The sequence below is a fragment of the Homarus americanus genome, unplaced genomic scaffold (genome assembly GCF_018991925.1).
Source record: "Homarus americanus isolate GMGI-L3 unplaced genomic scaffold, GMGI_Hamer_2.0 scaffold20465, whole genome shotgun sequence".
Classification (NCBI taxonomy): domain Eukaryota; kingdom Metazoa; phylum Arthropoda; class Malacostraca; order Decapoda; family Nephropidae; genus Homarus; species Homarus americanus.
In genome coordinates this window covers 2,533,667-2,553,189 of record NW_024756914.1, presented here as the reverse complement: position 1 = coordinate 2,553,189, position 19,523 = coordinate 2,533,667, and the positions used below count along the sequence as shown (strand labels likewise).

The following is a 19,523-nucleotide window of genomic DNA, read 5'->3' as shown; positions in this document are numbered from 1 at the left end:
TCAATTGTGCTTCGTTCAGTTACGTATTGCTTTTAAACTCGTATTCCAATTATTTTCCCACCTACATGAAGGGTAATGGTGATGAGTCTTGTTGCCAGCTGGTGATAAGGTGTTGTGTCCAGGGGGTTAATAAAGGCTGTTGAATCTGTTGTTGACGTACAACCACGAGCCTAAATGTTAACTGATGGCTGTCATAGGTTTTATGGGTAATTGACTGCTGTTAAACTCTTGTCGTTGGGAACATTGATGGCCTTGTTAGCGGTCGTAATGGGTGTTTGGAAGCTGCTGCGTGGTTATAAAATATATTAGTTGTTGGTCAGGTCTTTTCTCTAATAGGGTCATTTAACGTGTTTTTATTCTTAGGTTGACTTCAATGCTTCCTTAAGTCAAAACAACAGGGTATAAAATAAATTCACCTAGTTTAGATAGTGTTTTGTTATGACAGTGTGTAGGGTGTGTGTGTGTAACTGACTGACTTAGTACACACAGTAATCTAAAAGCAATAATGAATTTTAACTAACTTGAAGGTACAGTATCTTAGAATATGGTGTTTACGCATTTTTTTTCTTCAAATTTTTATGTTGTACAAAGTAGAATTTAGAATAACATTAAATTATCTGTTATTCTCTGTTCCATATTTTCATTTACAGTTTTTCTGGGTATAGTTTTATCTGTGGGTGAGTCTTTGTCTTTCTTATCTCACATTGCAAGGAAAATAAAATATTAACCGCTGCTGTAAATTCATGTGAAGAATAACAATTTATAAACAGTTTCTAGACTATTTAACCTGATTTAAACCTTTTCGTTAACTGATGATAATTTGCATATATAATTTATAACGAATCAAAAACTACTATAAAGGAATGAACCCATCCACTGAAGCATTGGTGTCTTGTAATAGTTAACAGTTATGTCTCACACAATGTTTCAGTGTTTCATATAAATTAATATTTCATATTTTCTCATATTTCTCACATCCTCTTTGGTTTCTCTATATTACGTATTTTGCTGCTTCGTTAGAAAACTTTTCTGAATCTACGTCACCATACACTACAGTGAGCAGCCATTCACTTAACTACACACTATATACGCTAATGAGCCTGACAACATACGAGGAGGCTACACACTCTCTATCTCGCCCCCCTTCCCCTTCCCCTTCCCCTGAAACAATATACGGTTAGGTTAGGTTGGGTTAGGTTAGGTTGGGTTGGGTTGGGTTGGAGTTGGGTTGGGATGGGTTGGGTTAGGATGGGTTGGGTTGGAGATGGGTTGGGACAGGATGGGTTGGGACGGGTTGGGATGGGACAGGACGGGTTGGGATGGGTTGGGACGGGTTGGGATGGGTTGGGACGGGTTGGGATGGGTTGGGACGGGTTGGGATGGATTAGGTTGGGTTACTGAAACAGAGATAAGAAATCTAAAGTTTACACTGAAGGGCACCAGAGGGGCCACCCTCTTATGACCACCATGAAGTCTTACATAACACATGGGCGTTTAATTCTACCTTAGGGAGGTGCTGGTGATGTAGACAGATCACTCACTCTGACCATAGGCCTTCTTGGGTCTATACCTCTTTTGGGCCTACTAGAAACTGATTAATGTTTAGAATTTTAGTGGAGAATTTTTTCCCGTACGAGTCTATATTCACCTATACGTGCATTATATTGTGAGGGAGTAGAGGTACTGATACTCTCTCTCTCTCTCTCTCTCTCTCTCTCTCTCTCTCTCTCTCTCTCTCTCTCTCTCTCTCTCTCTCTCTCTCTCTCTCTCTCTCTCTTCTCTCTCTCTCTCTCAGCAATGAACCGTCATACATCAAGCCTACCATCCACAATATTTACCAGTGCCGCCTTGATCAATATTTATCTAGAAGACATATTAACCTCCCTGCCTTCCTCAGTCTTATCCAGGGAGAAAAAAAGATCTATAGCAAGAACTTTGTATCGGGTTACTAGTGTGTATATACACCTCTACCTCCGCCTTGTGTTTGGTTACGTTTTTATTATGGAACAAGATAACAGAGAGATCACGTCAAGGGGTCATCTTAGGGTCTGAACTTGTCTCTATCCTGCTGTGGTTGGAGTTAGGTTTGGTTAGGTTAGGTTAGTTAGGTTAGTTTAGTTCAGTTTAGTTCAGTTTACATAATTTGCTAAGATACCCATAGTCTAGTCTCTCCCCAGTCTCCCCCTCCTGTCTCTCCCCTCCTAGTCTCTCCCCATCCTAGTCTCTCCCCCTCCTAGTCTCTCCCCATCCTAGTCTCTCCCCCTCCCTGTCTCTCCCATCCCTGGTCTCTCCCCATCCTAGTCTCTCCCCATCCTAGTCTCTCCCCATCTGGTCTCTCCCCTCCTAGTCTCCCCCTCCCTGTCTCTCCCCATCCTGTCTCTCCCCATCCTGTCTCTCCCCATCCTGGTCTCTCCCCATCCCAGTCTCTCCCCCCTAGTCTCCCCCTCCCTGTCTCTCCCCCATCCTAGTCTCTCCCATCCTAGTCTCTCCCCATCCTAGTCTCCCCCATCCTAGTCTCTCCCCATCCTAGTCTCTCCCCTCCCTGTCTCTCCCCATCCCTGTCTCTCCCCATCCTAGTCTCTCCCCCATCTGGTCTCTCCCCCTCCCTGTCTCTCCCCCCTCCTGTCCCTCCCCATCCCTGTCTCCCCCCCCACTCCCTAGTCTCTCCCCCCTCCTAGTCTCTCCCCCTCCTGTCTCTCCCCATCCTAGTCTCTCCCCCTCCTAGTCTCTCCCCATCCTAGTCTCTCCCCCTCCCTGTCTCTCCCCTCCTTGTCTCTCTCCCCTCCTAGTCTCTCCCCCTCCCTGTCTCTCCCCTCCCTGTCTCTCCCCTCCCTGTCTCTCCCCTCCTAGTCTCTCCCCCTCCCTAGTCTCTCCCCTCCCTAGTCTCTCCCCCTCCTGTCTCTCCCCTCCTATTCTCTCCCCTCTGTCTCCTCCCCTCTGTCTCTCCCCTCCTAGTCTCTCCCCTCCCTAGTCTCTCCCCTCCCTGTCTCCCCTCCTAGTCTCTCCCCTCCTAGTCTCTCCCCCATCTGGTCTCTCCCCATCCTAGTCTCTCCCCTCCCTAGTCTCTCCCATCCTAGTCTCTCCCCCCCTAGTCTCTCCCCCCATCCCAGTCTCCCCCCTCCCTGTCTCTCCCCTCCCTATTCTCCCCTCCCTAGTCTCTCCCCTCCCTGTCTCTCCCCATCCTAGTCTCCCCTCCTGTCTCTCCCCCTCCTAGTCTCTCCCCTCCTAGTCTCTCCCCCTCCTGTCTCTCCCCCTCCTAGTCTCTCCCCTCCTGGTCTCTCCCCTCCTGCTCTCTCCCCCTCCTAGTCTCCCTCCTAGTCTCTCCCCCCTCCTGTCTCTCCCCCTCCTAGTCTCCCCCCCTCCCCTGTCTCTCCCCCTCCCCTGTCTCCCTCCCCTCCCCTTTCTCCCCCTCCCTACCCCCCCTATATCTCATCCCCTCCCCCCCCTCACAGTATACCACTTTACACCCCTAGTATATATATAAGCTTATAATCTCCCCCCCTCCCCCCCCCTTACAGTACACACTAACTCTCCCTCTTTACAAAACACATCCAGCAGTCAGTACACCTACTTAAGCCTCTCGCGTCGCCGTCATTAGCCACGACCTCATCCACCACAGCTGTTTACGCGTCCACGATCTCTACCACAATGGTTAAGGGAGTTAACGGGAGGGGGAGGAGGATGATGCTGGTTGCCTCCTTACGACCTCTGATAGTCGTTTCCTCGCCTCTAACAACCTGATGTAAATGACGATGTAGGGAGGATAATAGGTGTTCCCTGGGGTAGTCAGTGGTGGTGGTGTGTTTTTCCTCCATCGCCGCTGCCGTGTGTTTTGTGGGAGTTTTGTGGGAGTTTTTTGGGAGTTTTTTGTGGGAGTTTTGTGTTTCGTCGGGACTAATGCTATAGAGTAATGTTTATTTTTGAGTTGTGATTTAGGTTAGGTTGAGTTTAGGTTAGGTTAGGTTAGGTTATCAATATACATTTGTGATTTCTTAAGTTCCCCAGTGTAAAGTATTCTCAAAGACTCGTCCCTATAGGAGTAACTTTTTATGAGTTATTATAATATAGTTATAATCATAACTATTATATGTTTCATTTTATCTCGTTATTGGCCGCATAGTTAGGAGAGTTTCCCAGGGACGCAGCAACGTCAGCCATACCTGTATAAGTCGTGTTAAAGTGTGACCAATTGTCTGGAAAGGGACCTGAAGTGGGTAGAGGAGAGGAGGGAAAAGGTGGGGAGAACGGAAGGAGGAGGGAGGAGGAAGGAAGGGTATGGAGAAAGATGGGATGAGGGAGAGAGGGTTAGTAGTAGGAGTAGAAGAGGAGCAGAGAGGGGAGAAAAGAGGGGAGAAGTTAGATAGGAGGGAGGAAGAAGAAGTAGGATTGAGTATGGGTGAGGGGAGAGAGGAAGAGAGGAGGAGGATCATTATATGTCATTACCTACGAGATGTATAAAATATTAAAAGGTGTTACACTATTATTTACTCTTTTAACTGAGAAATATTTGACGTGGAGAAACTGGAAGAGGAGTAAGTCAGGTTGGGGGTTGGTTGTTAAGTGTTTGGTTGAGGTTAGGTTAGGTTAGTTTGGGTTAGGTTAGGTTGGGTTGGGTTAGGTTAGGTTAGGTTAAGCGAGGGTGACCAAGGTGACTACTCTAACACCAAGCCTGGACTTATATACCACTATCTACAGATTTGAATTTTGTAGTTTAATAATTGTTTGTGTTTTATCTTTATGATATCCGTTGTTCCTACTCGTTATTTTCTTATTCCGAAATAATTCCAACATATTGCCAGGCCATGGAGTGTAGTATGGAGGTGTGCCCTTGGACACTCTCCATTGACACCACATGAGTGTTTTTTTGTTATGAGACACATAACAGTTGGTGTCGTAATGTGTCCACCACTTTCCTGTGATGTATTACCACAACCCCAGGTACTTACGCTGACACTTACACAATCGCCTCCTTACCGCCTGTCAAGACAGAGTTACTTCATGAGAAATGTACAGAAATGGTAATATATATCCATTATATTCAATTCTTGCTTATTCATATATATGCCGAGTTATGTAGTCTTGGATGAGTCATTTAGAACCAGTTTACATATTTGGGAAGTGAATTATTTTTCCGCGGATGAAAGAGAAATGTTTAAATGACAAAAAATAATTTCTAGCACTGTTTTGACTGAGTGAGAGACAGAAGGTGTATGATTTTGGTTGTGTGGTAGGATTATGTCTTATGATGCAGCCTCGCTAGTGGTGTGGTTCTCCAGCAGCGGGAGGTCGTAGTACTCAACAAATTTTGGTTAACATTATATAATTGAACCATTTTTTCTTCAAGTTAGCTAAAGTATATTTATAAAACTTTTGTTTGGTATTAAGAAAGAAACACCGGTTATTATTATATGACGAAAAATGTTCTTAAGTACCATTCGATATATTGTTTGTCGTCAACAAATTGATTTTGAAAAGTGGATTTATATTTTAATACAAGAATATTAAATAATGTTTGAGATTTTTTACTGTGCCTGTTATTATTTGGCGACACAATGGAGCCAATAATCATACCAGTGAGATAATGGGAAAATAATTCAAAGAAGTTTAAAATGTAATAACGGGTCTGATGGATGCTCTATATGTCCGTCTGTCCATCCGTCCGTCCGTCTGGGGAAGGAGAAAGTGTATGTTATATTTAAAGGGACGGGAGATACAGGGTGACGATTTTATCCCTTTGATGGCTCGAGTTTGAAATATGTACTGTACGAGTTAACAAGCTTATGACGTAGACAGAAAGGAGGAGGAGGGAGGACACACACACACACACACACACACACACACACACACACACACACACACACACACATCATTCTCTCTCACGTCTCGGTATTTAGGAACCATTTACGTCTCTATGATTATACTCCTCAATCACTACTCTCTAAAGGAGAATCAGACATGGACTGCTAGAGTACTAACAGCGAGGTAACCACTCCGCCACCTTATAAGTTCTATCCTCACCCCACCCTCTCCTCCCCACCCCGCCCTCTCCCTCCCCACCCACACCCTCTCTCCCACCCCCAACACCCTCTCCCCCACCCCACCCTCTCCCTCCCCACCCCCACCCTCTCCCTCCCCACCCCCACACACCCTCTCCTCCACCCCCCAACACCTCTCCCCCCCCACCCTCCCTCCCCACCCCCCCCACTCCCCTCCCCCACCCCACCCTCTCCCTCCCCACCCCCCTCTCCCTCCCCCCCCCCTCTCCCCCCCCCACCCCTCTCCCCCCACCCCACCTCCCTCCCCACCCCCCACCTCTCCCTCCCCCCACCCTCTCCCCTCCCCACCCCCCACCCCTCTCCCTCCCCACCCCCACACCCTCTCCCTCCCCACCCCCACCCCTCTCCCCTCCCCACCCCACCACACCCCTCTCCCCTCCCCACCCCCACCCCTCCCTCCCACCCCCACACCCCTCTCCCCTCCCCACCCCCCCTCTCCCTCCCACCCCCCCACCTCTCCCTCCCCCACCCCTCTCCCCTCCCCACCCCCCCACACACCCTCTCCCTCCCCCCACACCCCTCTCCCCTCCCCACCCCCACCTCTCCCTCCCCACCCCCACCCCTCTCCCCCCCACCCCACCCCTCCCTCCCCACCCCCCCCCTCCCCCCACCCCACCCTCTCCTCCCCCACCCCCCACCTCTCCTCCCCACCCCCACCCCACCTCCCCACCCCCACCTCTCCTCCCCACCCCCCTCTCCCCCCACCCCCACCTCCCTCCCACCCCCACACCCTCTCCCCCACCCCCCCCCCCTCCCCACCCCCCTTCCTCCCCACCCCCCCACCCCTCTCCCTCCCCACCCCCCCCCTCTCCCTCCCCCACCCCCCAACACCCCTCTCCCCACCCCCAGCCTCTCCCTCGTTAAGTAGTAGGGTGTGTGTGTGTGTGTGTGTGTGTGTGTGTGCCATAAAGATGCACTACCTGTAGATGGGAGGAGTTAATTGAACTAGTAGTTCTGTAGTGTATTAGTTGTTGGCTGGTGAGGGTCTCTCTCTCTCTCTCTCTCTCTCTCTCTCTCTCTCTCTCTCTCTCTCTCTCTCTCTCTCTCTCTCTCTCTCTCTCTCTCAAGGGCAGGCCTCAGAGATGTACTATTAAGGCATCATTAGTTTGCTGTCAAGGTAGAGGATAATCTGCATCACGACCTCATTATCTCCCACCTCACCTGTGTGTCTTATCCTGCTTGAGGAAATTACTCATAGTACCCTCTTCCATAGTACCCTCTTCCATAGTACCCTCTTCATAGTACCCTCTTCCTGTACCCTCTTCCATAGTACCCTCTAACATCATACCACTGTTCCCTTGTACCTCTGTTCCACCGTACCACTGTTCCCTTGTACCTCTGTTCCACCGTACCACTGTTCCTATACCTGTGCCATAGTTACCAATACGAACACAATATCCTAAAAAGTGTCCCAGTGTAAAACATTGGATTCTAAACTTTATTCACCTGACGAGAATGATTATATTAGTTTCTGAGAGTACTTATGCCTTTATTATATTCAGAGGTTTGGTTAGGTTAGGTTCGGTTAAGTGAAAGGGTTATGTGTTTATAGTGAAAGATGGTGTTAGATGTAGAGAATATTGTGGATAGTGAAATGTATATGGTGATATTGTTTATAGTTCTTATAGGATAATATTGATAGTAATTATTATATAGCTGTTTATATATGAGTCTTGGGTTTATATTAAACTAATGGATCGTAAGTTAGAATATATATAAAATAATGGAAGGAAATTTTTAAATCGTAAATTACTTTGTGGAGAGATACTGTGAGGGGGTGGGGGTGTGGTGGGGATGAGGGGGTTGGGGTTGTAGGCACTGAAAACCGGTTCATGAGTCCTAAGGGAATCGACTTGTACCCACTTACCCGAGTACACTGACATGTATACCTGAGTTGAGTACCCCCAGTCCCGTCATCCGTTATGCCAGGGTCATCCATTGGTTCATCCATCACTGTCATCACCCCAGGCCAGAGCCGAGACCTGCTGGGGTACTGTCTCACCTTACTGCTTATCGTTACCTTATATTACCTTATATTACCTTATATTACCTTATATTACCTTATATTACCTTATATTTAACCTAGAGAGTACAGGTAATGTGTGCGGTTACCTGTGGGCTCTAGCGATACTCACAGGTAATTGACTCTGTTACCTGTTCACCTGAGTCTAGCGTGGATATTAAGGTGTAGGAATCGAAGGTCTTGGGTTGGAAATAGTAAACATATGCTTGTGTTTGAGAGATTTGACCTCCTGGGTGTGTAGTAATAATAATAATAATAATAATAATAATAATAATAATAATAATAATAATAATAATAATAATAATTAACGGTTTATTGAAAAAGTTTGCAGCCCGAAGGATGAAAATATACATTGGACATAAATTACTTATTACATACATTGGTGGTTTAACAAAAGCCTTCATTAGAGAAAGGTGAAGGTGTGTGTGTGTGTGTGTGTGTGTGTGTGTGTGTGTAAACATGTAGACAGACAGACAGACAAGAATGGATGTACGTAATCCTTTTCTATATCTCCCTTAAATTGAACTGGGATTAAAAAGAAAAGAAAAAGCAAGACGAGACACGTACAGGTATTATCATTCTTGAGTAAGTGGCAGGTAGTGGCTCCATCTACTTGGGTATTCACAAAGCTGAAATTACATCACCAATGATAAAAAAAAAATTGCATTAGATAATATTCTATACCCTTCCATGACATAGGGCCACATGTCACTTTTTTATGGGGATATTTGAGTAAGTTTGTAATATCAGGTTACGTACGTTCAGCTAATATATTATTTTGAAAGTTTTAAAAGTATTTAGAAAATTATATAAATGTTGTAAGATAAATAACTATAGTTGTTAAGGTTGTGGGAAAAAAAAAGTCATTACAATTCAGAATTAATGTGAAGTCCGTTATATGGAGGTATCACTGTACCACTATGTCAGTTATGTCCCTTTAACACGGAAGAACAAAATTGAAAACTATCGAGGTGGTGATTGATTGTGACCTTAAACTATGAGGCAGTATTTAGGTTTATCTTATTCAAAAATAACATAACAGAAAAATTAGTAGAAATTTGGTTTAGAGACGAAAATGACTTTGAGGAATGGAAGAATTTTAGTTCGGTTCAGTTCGGTTAAGTTAAGTTAGGTTCGGTTCGGTTCGATTAGGTTAGGTTAGGTTAGGTTAGGTTAGGTTAGGTTCGGTTAGGTTAGGTTAGGTTAGGTTCGGTTCGGTTAGGTTAGGTTAGGTTCGGTTCGGTTAAGCTAGGATTAATGCGTTGGATAGAGTGGAGTCGTGAGTGAGGATAGGGTTGAATAGGTGTTATAATGTAGATGTTTTACCTGTACTTGGATAATGTTTACCTCTGTTTACGTCACTGGTGTTGTTGGTGTTTATGTCTGTTTTTCATTTATTTATGTTAAACTGATTCATATTGTATCCGTCGTTGTAAAGATGGTGGTTGTTGTTAGGGGGAGGCAGGTAAGCAGTACCTATCATGGCGGCACACCAACATTCACCCACTACCACCCACCCACACCCACACCCACCCACACCACACCCACCCACCCACCCACCCACCCACCAACCCACCACTCCACCCACCAACCCACCCACCCACCCACACCCACCCACTACCCACCCACCCACACCCACCCACACCAACCAATTGACATTTACCCATCAACACCTTTATTTCCTGTGGGTGAAGGTAGACACAACTTTCATATACTCGCTCCTCTAGTCTTGTGTTAACTCGTTCAGTGACCACAAATAACTACCCGTTACTGTACTTTTCCCCCTCCCATGTATTTCTTGTCCGAGTACAGTAATATAATTTTTTAGTTCACTGTAATTGAGTTGTTTAATGACTGTATGTGTGTGTGTGTGTGTGTGTGTGTGTGTGTGTGTGTCTGTCTGCCACTTACTGTACTAGTTGACGATTGTGTTTATTTAGGTAGAAATATATAATACAATAGAATCCTGAGCTTTCACATTCTCTCCGTGCGCAAATTGAGGTGTTGACGAGAATCCATCGCTTGTAAGTATAGCTTTTTGCTTCTGTTCTTTTGAGTTAAGGAAATGTTTTGTGATAATATATATATGGGAACTTTTATCTCCGTTATTAGATGAGAAAAAGTTTTAGATTATTTTTTGTTATGACTTTATTGTAGTTTGTGGTTGATTCGTGTTTTATAAATTTGAGATTAATTAATTTATTTTTTCTCGTGATTCGCAAAGTTTGTTGTGATTAGCCAAGCGACACAAGGTATATCAAGAGTGATTAATGATTGGTTATAAAGTGCTTGGCTTGTCTCGTTAAGTTCCTCCTTATTTTGTATATTGTGAGTGAATGAGTGAGTGAGTGAGTGAGTGAGTGATTATAAGAAATTTACCTTGTCTTTTATGACTTAGGTAAATCTTTGACAGTACACACACAATTTAAAAAGAGGAGTCAAGATAATAGAATTCTTTATTATCATTTATATTGAAAATTAACTCATAAATTTACCCAAACTATAAAACAAAAAATGCTACAAAAAACGACAGCATTTAATTCCATCGACTTAAACTTCTTCTGATCAACACCAGTCAACAAACTCAACAAACACTAACCTAACCTAACCTAACCAAACCTAACCAAACCTAACCAAACACTAACCTAACCTCGACTTATTTCTTCTTATTCTCTCTAGTTATAATCGTCCCATCTTCTTTAGTCAATTATATCCGAGTTGAGTATTTGAGTGAGCTATTTATTTTTGCCATTAGTACCGTCAAGACTTTAATCTACTGGGGTTAAACAGCTCTTTGAGGGGTTGGAGTGGGGCGTGGGGGGGTTGGGTCATCTCTCCCGGAACTAAAAAACTAAAACAAAATCACTTATATAAGACCATTTCCTGGCTTTGGACACGTAAAAAGACCCCATTTCATTTCACAAACCGCTGTCATTATTGTTTTGATTCGGTACCATGACAAATACAGCAACCAGTAATATCAACCTAGAGTGAAATATATAACTGTATGGGGATCTGTAAAGTATGTTGATGAGGGAGTAAGGGGGAGTAAGGGGGATTAAGGGGGAGTATGAGGAAGGGGGGGGAGGGTGTGTAAAGACGCGGCGTACGGAACATAACTACCCTTTAAAACGACTCCATTCTACATTATCAGGACAATTTGTACATCTTGTAGGGGGGAGGGGGGGGAGGAGAACCAATTTCCTCGTGTGTTTTGGTGTGTTTAGAGCGGTGACCGTGAATTAGACATCGTAACACTGAAGTACCAGGAAGTCAACACGGTTATAGAGGGTAAGTTTACATATACACACGTCTTGATACTTAGTTACGGGAATTTAAACTCTTCCACTGGACATAAAAACTGGACATAAACACTGGACATAAACACTGGACATAAACACTGGACATAAACACTGGACATAAACACTGGAATAAAGAACAATATATATATATATAAACAAAAGCAATAATATATTTTCAGATCTTTTAGTGAAGTGAAATAATGAAATAAAACCGGAAAATAACATTAAAATCGTGAGTTTGGTTGTGTTAGGAGTTGTTTATGTCGATGGTAGGATAGTTTAGGTTAGCTTATACAGTGCATATAGACCAGTGTATCTCTGAACAGGTCTTGCTTGGCTCGTACTGTTGATCGTTCCTTTTCGCCATTTACGAATCAGTCAGTCAGTCAGAGAAGTAGTCACCACCACCACCACCACCACCACCACCACTACTACTACTATCACCACCAGTACCATCACCACACACACACACACCCACACACTACTATCACACCACCACCACTATCACTACCACCACCACCACCACCACTACTATCACCACCACCACCACCACCACTATCACACACACACACCTACCACCACCACTATCACCACCACCACCACCACTATCACCACCACCTACTATCACCACCACCACCACCACCACCACCACCACTACTATCACCACCACCACCACCCCACCACCACCCACCACCACCTCACCACCACCACTACTATCACCACCACCATCACCACCACCACCACCACCACTACTACTATCACCACCACTATCACCACCACACCACCACCACCACCACTACTACTCACCACCACCACCATCACCACCACACACACCCACCACCACCACCACCACACTATCTTACCACCCAACCTACCACCACACCACCATCACCACCACCCACCACCACCACCATCACCACCACCCACCACCACCACCACCACCTACATCCCCTACACCACCACCACCCTCACCACCACCACCACCTATCACCACCACCACCACTATCACCCACCACCACCACCATCACCCCACCACCACCACCACCACCACCACCACCACCACCACCACCACACACCACTATCACCACCACCACCACACCCACACCACCACCACCACCACCACCCTACTCTCTCACCACCACCATCACCACCACCACCACCACCACCACCACTACTATACCACACCACCATCACCCACCACCCACACCACCACCACCACCACCACCACCACCACCACCACCACCACCCACCCACCACCACCACCACTACTATCACCACCACCATCACACCACCAACCACCACCACCACACCTATCCTCCCACCCCACCACCACACACACACCACCACCACCATCACACACCACCCCACCACCCACCTACTCACCACCACCACCACCACCAACCCACCACCACCACCCACCACTATCACCACCACCACCATCACCACCACCACACCACCACCACCCACTACTATCACACCATCACACCACCACCACCACCACCACCACCACCCACCACCACCACCATATCACCCACCATCCACCACCACCACCACCACACACCACACCACCACCACCACACCACCACACCACCACCCCCACCCACCACCACCACCACCACTCACCACCACCACCCACACACACACCCACCACCACCACCATCACACCACCCACACCACCACACCACCACCACTATCACACCACCACCACCACCACCACCACCACCACCACTATCACCACCACCACACCACACACCACCACCCACCACACCACTATCACACCACCACACACCCACCACCCACCACTACTATCACACCATCACCACCACCACCCACCACCACCACTATCACCACTATCACCCACCACACCACCACTACTATCACCACCACCATCACCACCACCACCACCACCACCACTACTATCACCCACCACCATCACCACCACCACCCACCACTACTATCACCACCACCACCACCACCACCACCACCACACCACCACCACTCACACCACCATCACCACCACCACCACCACCACCACCACCACTATCACCACACCACCACCACCACCACCACCACCACCACCACCACCACTACTATCACACCACCATCACCACCACCACCACCACCACTACTATCCACCACTATCACCCACCACCCACCCACCCACCCACACACCACCACAACACCCCCCACCACCACCACTCCCCACACCACCACCACCCACCACCACCACCACCACCACTCACCACCACCACCCACCACACCACCACCATCCACCACACCACCACCACACCACCACCACCACCACCACACCATCACCACCACACTATCACACCACCACCACCACCACCACCACCACCACCACTCTACCACCACCATCACCACCACCACCACCACCACCACTACTATCCACCACCACTATCACCAAGCCAATATCTCAGCATAAATCTTAAGGTCTCACTATTTCCTCGCTCAAGCTTAGACTTTGATGCTCTCATGTTCCTGTAGATTAGATGTTATAAGTTTCCAAGTGCATGCAATCACCTCCTGGGACGTTTTTCCTTGTGACAGAGCACCAGTGTGGATGATTGTCTGTTTGTCCTCTGGTCTGGTGCGACACTCTGGTCTGGTGTGACCCTCTGGTCTGGTGTGACCTCTGGTCTGGTGTGACACTCTGGTCTGGTGTGACACTCTGGTCTGGTGTGACACTCTGGTCTGGTGTGACACTTTGGTCTGGTGTGACACTCTGGTCGTGGCGACCTCTGGTCTGGTGTGACACTCTGGTCTGGTGTGACACTCTGGTCTGGTGTGACACTCTGGTCTGGTGGCCCTGTCTGTTTGTCACTCTGGTCTGGTGTGACACTCTGGTCTGGTGTGACACTCTGGTCTGGTGTGACACTCTGGTCTGGTGTGACACTCTGGTCTGGTGTGACACTCTGGCCTTGTGACACTCTTGGTCTTGGTGTGACACTCTGGTCTGGTGTGACACTCTGGTCTGGTGTAACACTCCTGCCTGGTGTAACACTCTGGTCTGTTTGTCACTCTGGTCTGGTGTGACACTCTGGTCTGGTGTGACACTCTGGTCTGGTGTGACACTCTGGTCTGGTGTGACACTCTGGTCTGGTGTAACACTGTTGCTTGTACTCGGGTGACGGGAGGGTTAGGATTCTTGTTTGTCGTGGTGTTTGGATGTTTTTGTCGCGTTTGTCGTGGTGTTTGGATGTTTTTATCGTGTTTGTCGTGGTGTTGGGATGTTTTTGTCATGTTTGTCGTGATGTTGGGATGTTTTTGTCAAGTTTGTCGTGATGTTTGGATGTTTTTGTCGTGTTTGTCTTGGTGTTGGGATGTTTTTATCGTGTTTGTCGTGGTGTTGGGATGTTTTTGTCAAGTTTGTCGTGATGTTTGGATGTTTTTGTCGTGTTTGTCTTGGTGTTGGGATGTTTTTATCGTGTTTGTCGTGGTGTTTGGATGTTTTTGTCGTGTTTGGTGGAGTTCCTCAAGGTGTGGGAGTAGTAAGGCCATCTTTATCACGAAGTTACGAGGGCTTCATTTGTCGTGGTTTGGGTAAAGTTTATGTCAAATAGTGTGGAGGTATTAGGGTCAGTGTAGTGTGTCTGTCGTTGAGGTAGACGAGGGATAATAATGTGGTTAGGTTAGGTTAGGTTTGGTTAGTGTTGGGTTTGTTTTGGTTTGGTTTGGTTAGGTTAGGTTAGAATAATACCCAACACTAACCAAATTATCACCTATACGAAGACCATAATTATCCCTCAGATGGTAATATAAGAACATACAGGTATTTATATGACACTAATAACCTAATAGGGGACAGGTGGCAGCACTAATGAGATCACTAATACGTTTATGTAGCGTCAGTCGTTGTTTTCAAGGTAATAAACTCACAAATCTTAGTCATTGGCTCATAAGGAAGGGGGAGACGCTTCTTCTTCTTGTCTTGTGTCCGTGCTTCATATTAGGTCAATGGTCGTACCAGCTTGCCTTCTCACTTAACCTTAGAGTCGTTCGTTAGGTGGTAGTACTAGTCTAGTCTTCATCTTATTCAGCGGGTCGTACTAATTTGGGGATTATACTAGGCAAGGAACGAAGTCCAAATCTGCATCAGTGTTAATTCATCGTACTCAGAGGGTTAACATCGTCCTGAAGTGGATAAAATTGGCATCGTTATGAATACAAGTAAGTAAGATACGTTTATTCGTCTTAAGAATCGATTAAAACAGATTAAAGTCAGTTTGAAGATGTGATGACAGTCGGCAGAGGAGAAGCTTACCTCAATGTGGGGTCAGAATATAAACAATGACGATCAATTTCACGTTGGTGGACTCAGGTCAATGAATTCTTTGGCCATTACTCAAGATACCGTTTCTGAGGGAGGTCTGATGGTGGTGGTGGTGGGGGTGGGGGATGGTGGAGATGGTGGTGATGGTGAGGAATGATGGTGAAAATGGTAGTGAAAATATTGGTGGTAGGGGATCACTTAAAGACATCTTAGAGGGCATATGAAAGTGAATTGAAGATACGTACATTGTGTGGCGTCAGTTGATGGTAATGGCGTCAATTGAAGGTAATGGCGTCAGTTGAAGGTAATGGCGTCAGTTGAAGGTAATGGCGTCAGTTGAAGGTAATGGCGTCAGTTGAAGGTAATGAAGGTAATTTATAAACAAAACGTGGACTGGAGAAGACCATTCCACCTGTCTAACTCCCGTGATGATGAACCAGCCGGGGGAAGTAATAGGCACGAACCAACACAAATTAAAACGCCGCTACGACCCCTCCTAAAATGTTGGGAAATTCTCTTGCTTAAAAACATAAAACAAAAACAAAATAAAAAAACACCACCCAAAAAACAACAACAACAACAACAACAACACCACCAACAACAACAACAATAACAATAACTCCGAAATCTACAAACACAGACGAAAAATAAAAACAATTAAACCTATGGGAGGGCCCTGGGTACAGTGTTTGTCATGGCTTCTCTTGTTAATTCTTCCTCGTTAAACCAAAAGACACAAAATTACGTCCAAAAATAATCTACTTAAATCACACGTCCAGATATTACTTGAACTGGATACCAATTGTCTTCCCACTTCTCCCCTTCCACTCCCTCGCCCCCTCCCTCTCTCTCTCTCCTCCCCCTCGCCCCCTCCCTCTCTCTCTCCTCCCCCTCCCTCCCCCCTTCTCCCTCCCTCACAGTAACACTCCACCTTACGTAAGTCGAGGCAACAGGTGAGGCTACAGGTGCTGGTCCTTCCTCAATACCATATTTGCATAGTGTCGTTGGTGACTTGTCAAACGGGCTACCAAGGTCCCTATAGGCTTCAACCTTACCTAACCTAACCTAATCACACGTCAATCGGGACTCACTCTTAATTGGTTCCCTGTCTTAATGGAGATCAGTGTCAATGGGTCGTGGTTCTATTTTTTTAAGGTTAGGTTAGGTTAGTGTTAGGTGATTAAGACCATTATTAATTTTAAACTTTTTCCACGAGTGCTAACAATTACTATAGTCTGTAATTGCGTATACAACATGTACTAACATTTAATCCAATAACACACACACACACACACATACACACACACACACACACACACACACACACACACACACACACACACACACACACACACACACACACACACACATGGATTTAAAGATTTCTGTGTGGTTTTCCTCATAAACTAGTGTAATTATTTCCTATCGCCTTAAATCAGTATGGGAAATTTCTCCTCGAGGTTTGGGGATGAATTCTGCGAGGCTTATCTCTGAGATCGACATTTATTTCCAGAGATAAATGTAAATCCGGGTGAGAAATGCAGAGAGAGGAGACACACACACACACACACACACACACACACACACACACACACACACACACACACACACACACATGCACACACACACACACACACACACACACACACACACACACACACACACACACACACACAGGTGTGGTTGATTAATCTATATTACCGTCAGTATCTCGTTGTACCTTAAGATAAACAAGACATCAGGAGTTGGCAGACGACCAAGTTACACGACCCTGAGAGAGAGAGAGAGAGAGAGAGAGAGAGAGAGAGAGACCGACCACGTAACAAGTTAATCAAGGTCCTCAGGTATAGCCAGGTGTGAGGTGGTTACATAACTGGGTCTTAGTCATTAATTAGATTCAAGGTAGTCGAAGTCTGTTTGACCAGGTAACTAAGATCTTCAGGTTACGACTTGGGGCAGGGCAGTCAAGGGCCTTCACAAACAGTCTTAAGTGTCTGGGTCTTTCTCGGGGTAAAACGGAGCATTTGGGTACAGCATGGGGCAAGGTCTTTGGGTAGAACTAGGTACTAGGTACTCACGTGTTTTGGGGTATAATCAAGTACAAGGTGACTCAGGTTTTTGGATTGTAAACAAGTACAAGGACAAATACAAGGACAAGTACAAGGACAAGTACAAGGATAAGTACAAGGACAAGTACAAGGACAAGTACAAGGACAAGTACAAGGACAAGTACAAGGACAAGTACAAGGACAAGTACAAGGATAAGTACAAGGACAAGTACAAGGACAAGTACAAGGATAAGTACAAGGACAAGTACAAGGATAAGTACAAGGATAAGTACAAGGACAAGTACAAGGACAAGTACAAGGATAAGTACAAGGACAAGTACAAGGATAAGTACACAAGGACAAGTACAAGGACAAGTACAAGGATAAGTACAAGGACAAGTACAAGGACAAGTACAAGGACAAGTACAAGGACAAGTACACAAGGACAAGTACAAGGATAAGCATAAGGATAAGTACAAGGACAAGTACAAGGACAAGGACAAGTACAAGGACAAGTACAAGGACACAAGCACAAGGACAAGTACAAGGATACAAGTACAAGGACAAGTACAAGGACAAGTACAAGGACAAGTACATGGATAAGTACAAGGACAGGTACAAGGACAAGTACAAGGACAAGTACAAGGACAAGGACAAGGACAAGTACAAGGACAAGTACAAGGACAAGCACAAGGATAAGTACAAGGACAAGTACAAGGACAAGTACAAGCACAAGTACAAGGACAAGGATAAGTACAAGGATAAGTACAAGGACAAGTACAAGGACAAGGACAAGTACAAGGATAAGTACAAGGATAAGTACAAGGACAAGTACAAGGACAAGTACAAGGACAAGTACAAGGACAAGTACAAGGATAAGTACAAGGACAAGTACAAGGATAAGTACAAGGACAAGTACAAGGACAAGGACAAGGATAAGTACAAGGATAAGTACAAGGACAAGTACAAGGACAAGGACAAGTACAAGGATAAGTACAAGGATAAGTACAAGGACAAGTACAAGGACAAGGACAAGGACAAGTACAAGGACAAGTACAAGGATAAGTACAAGGACAAGTACAAGGACAAGTACAAGGACAAGTACAAGGACAAGGACAAGGACAAGTACAAGGATAAGTACAAGGACAAGTACAAGGACAAGTACAAGGACAAGTACAAGGACAAGTACAAGGACAAGGACAAGGACAAGTACAAGTACAAGGATAAGTACAAGGACAAGTACAAGGACAAGTACAAGGATAAGTACAAGGACAAGTACAAGGACACGTACAAGACAGCTTAGGTTTTTTGTTTTGATTCCAGCTAATCAACATAAACTTTGACATCTAATTAAATCATGGAAAAAAAAGTGTTTAGTTTAACATATAAAGTATCCAAATGTGATTTTATATGACACGATAAACTACACAAACTGTTTTTCAATTATTTTTTCTCCCAATTTTTGAGTATTTAATTGAACACATCTTAGGGAAGCTCGGTAATTCATGTGTGTGTGTGTGTGTGTGTGTGTGTGTGTGTGTGTGTGTGTGTGTGTGTGTGTGTGTATTTACATTTCAATACACTGATAGTTTTGGCTGCATAAAAACTAGAAATATATAATACGAGAAATACGTAAACCCGGAATTACACACGTCAAACGGGAAAAATATGAGAAAGGCGGTGGTAGTAATGGAATATATACCCGGAAGACAAGTAAGTGGTGCGGAAGTGATAAAAAGAGAGAGAGAGAGAGAGAGAGAGAGAGAGAGAGAGAGAGAGAGAGAGAGAGAGTATCTAGTGAGG

At 45.7% G+C, this 19,523-nt stretch overlaps 1 protein-coding gene across 1 annotated transcript in view; it reads left to right on the top strand.

The window, feature by feature from the left end:
- The first annotated feature begins 17,707 nt into the window (after nucleotides 1-17,707).
- Nucleotides 17,708-19,523, top strand: part of LOC121857272 (TRAF3-interacting protein 1-like) — a 21,979-nt gene continuing 20,163 nt past the window's right edge. Inside the window, exons 1-2 of the mRNA XM_042353264.1 lie at nucleotides 17,708-17,797; nucleotides 18,385-18,551. Of these exons, the coding sequence (XP_042209198.1) occupies nucleotides 17,708-17,797; nucleotides 18,385-18,551 (257 nt within the window). The remainder of the gene's footprint in view (nucleotides 17,798-18,384; nucleotides 18,552-19,523) is intronic.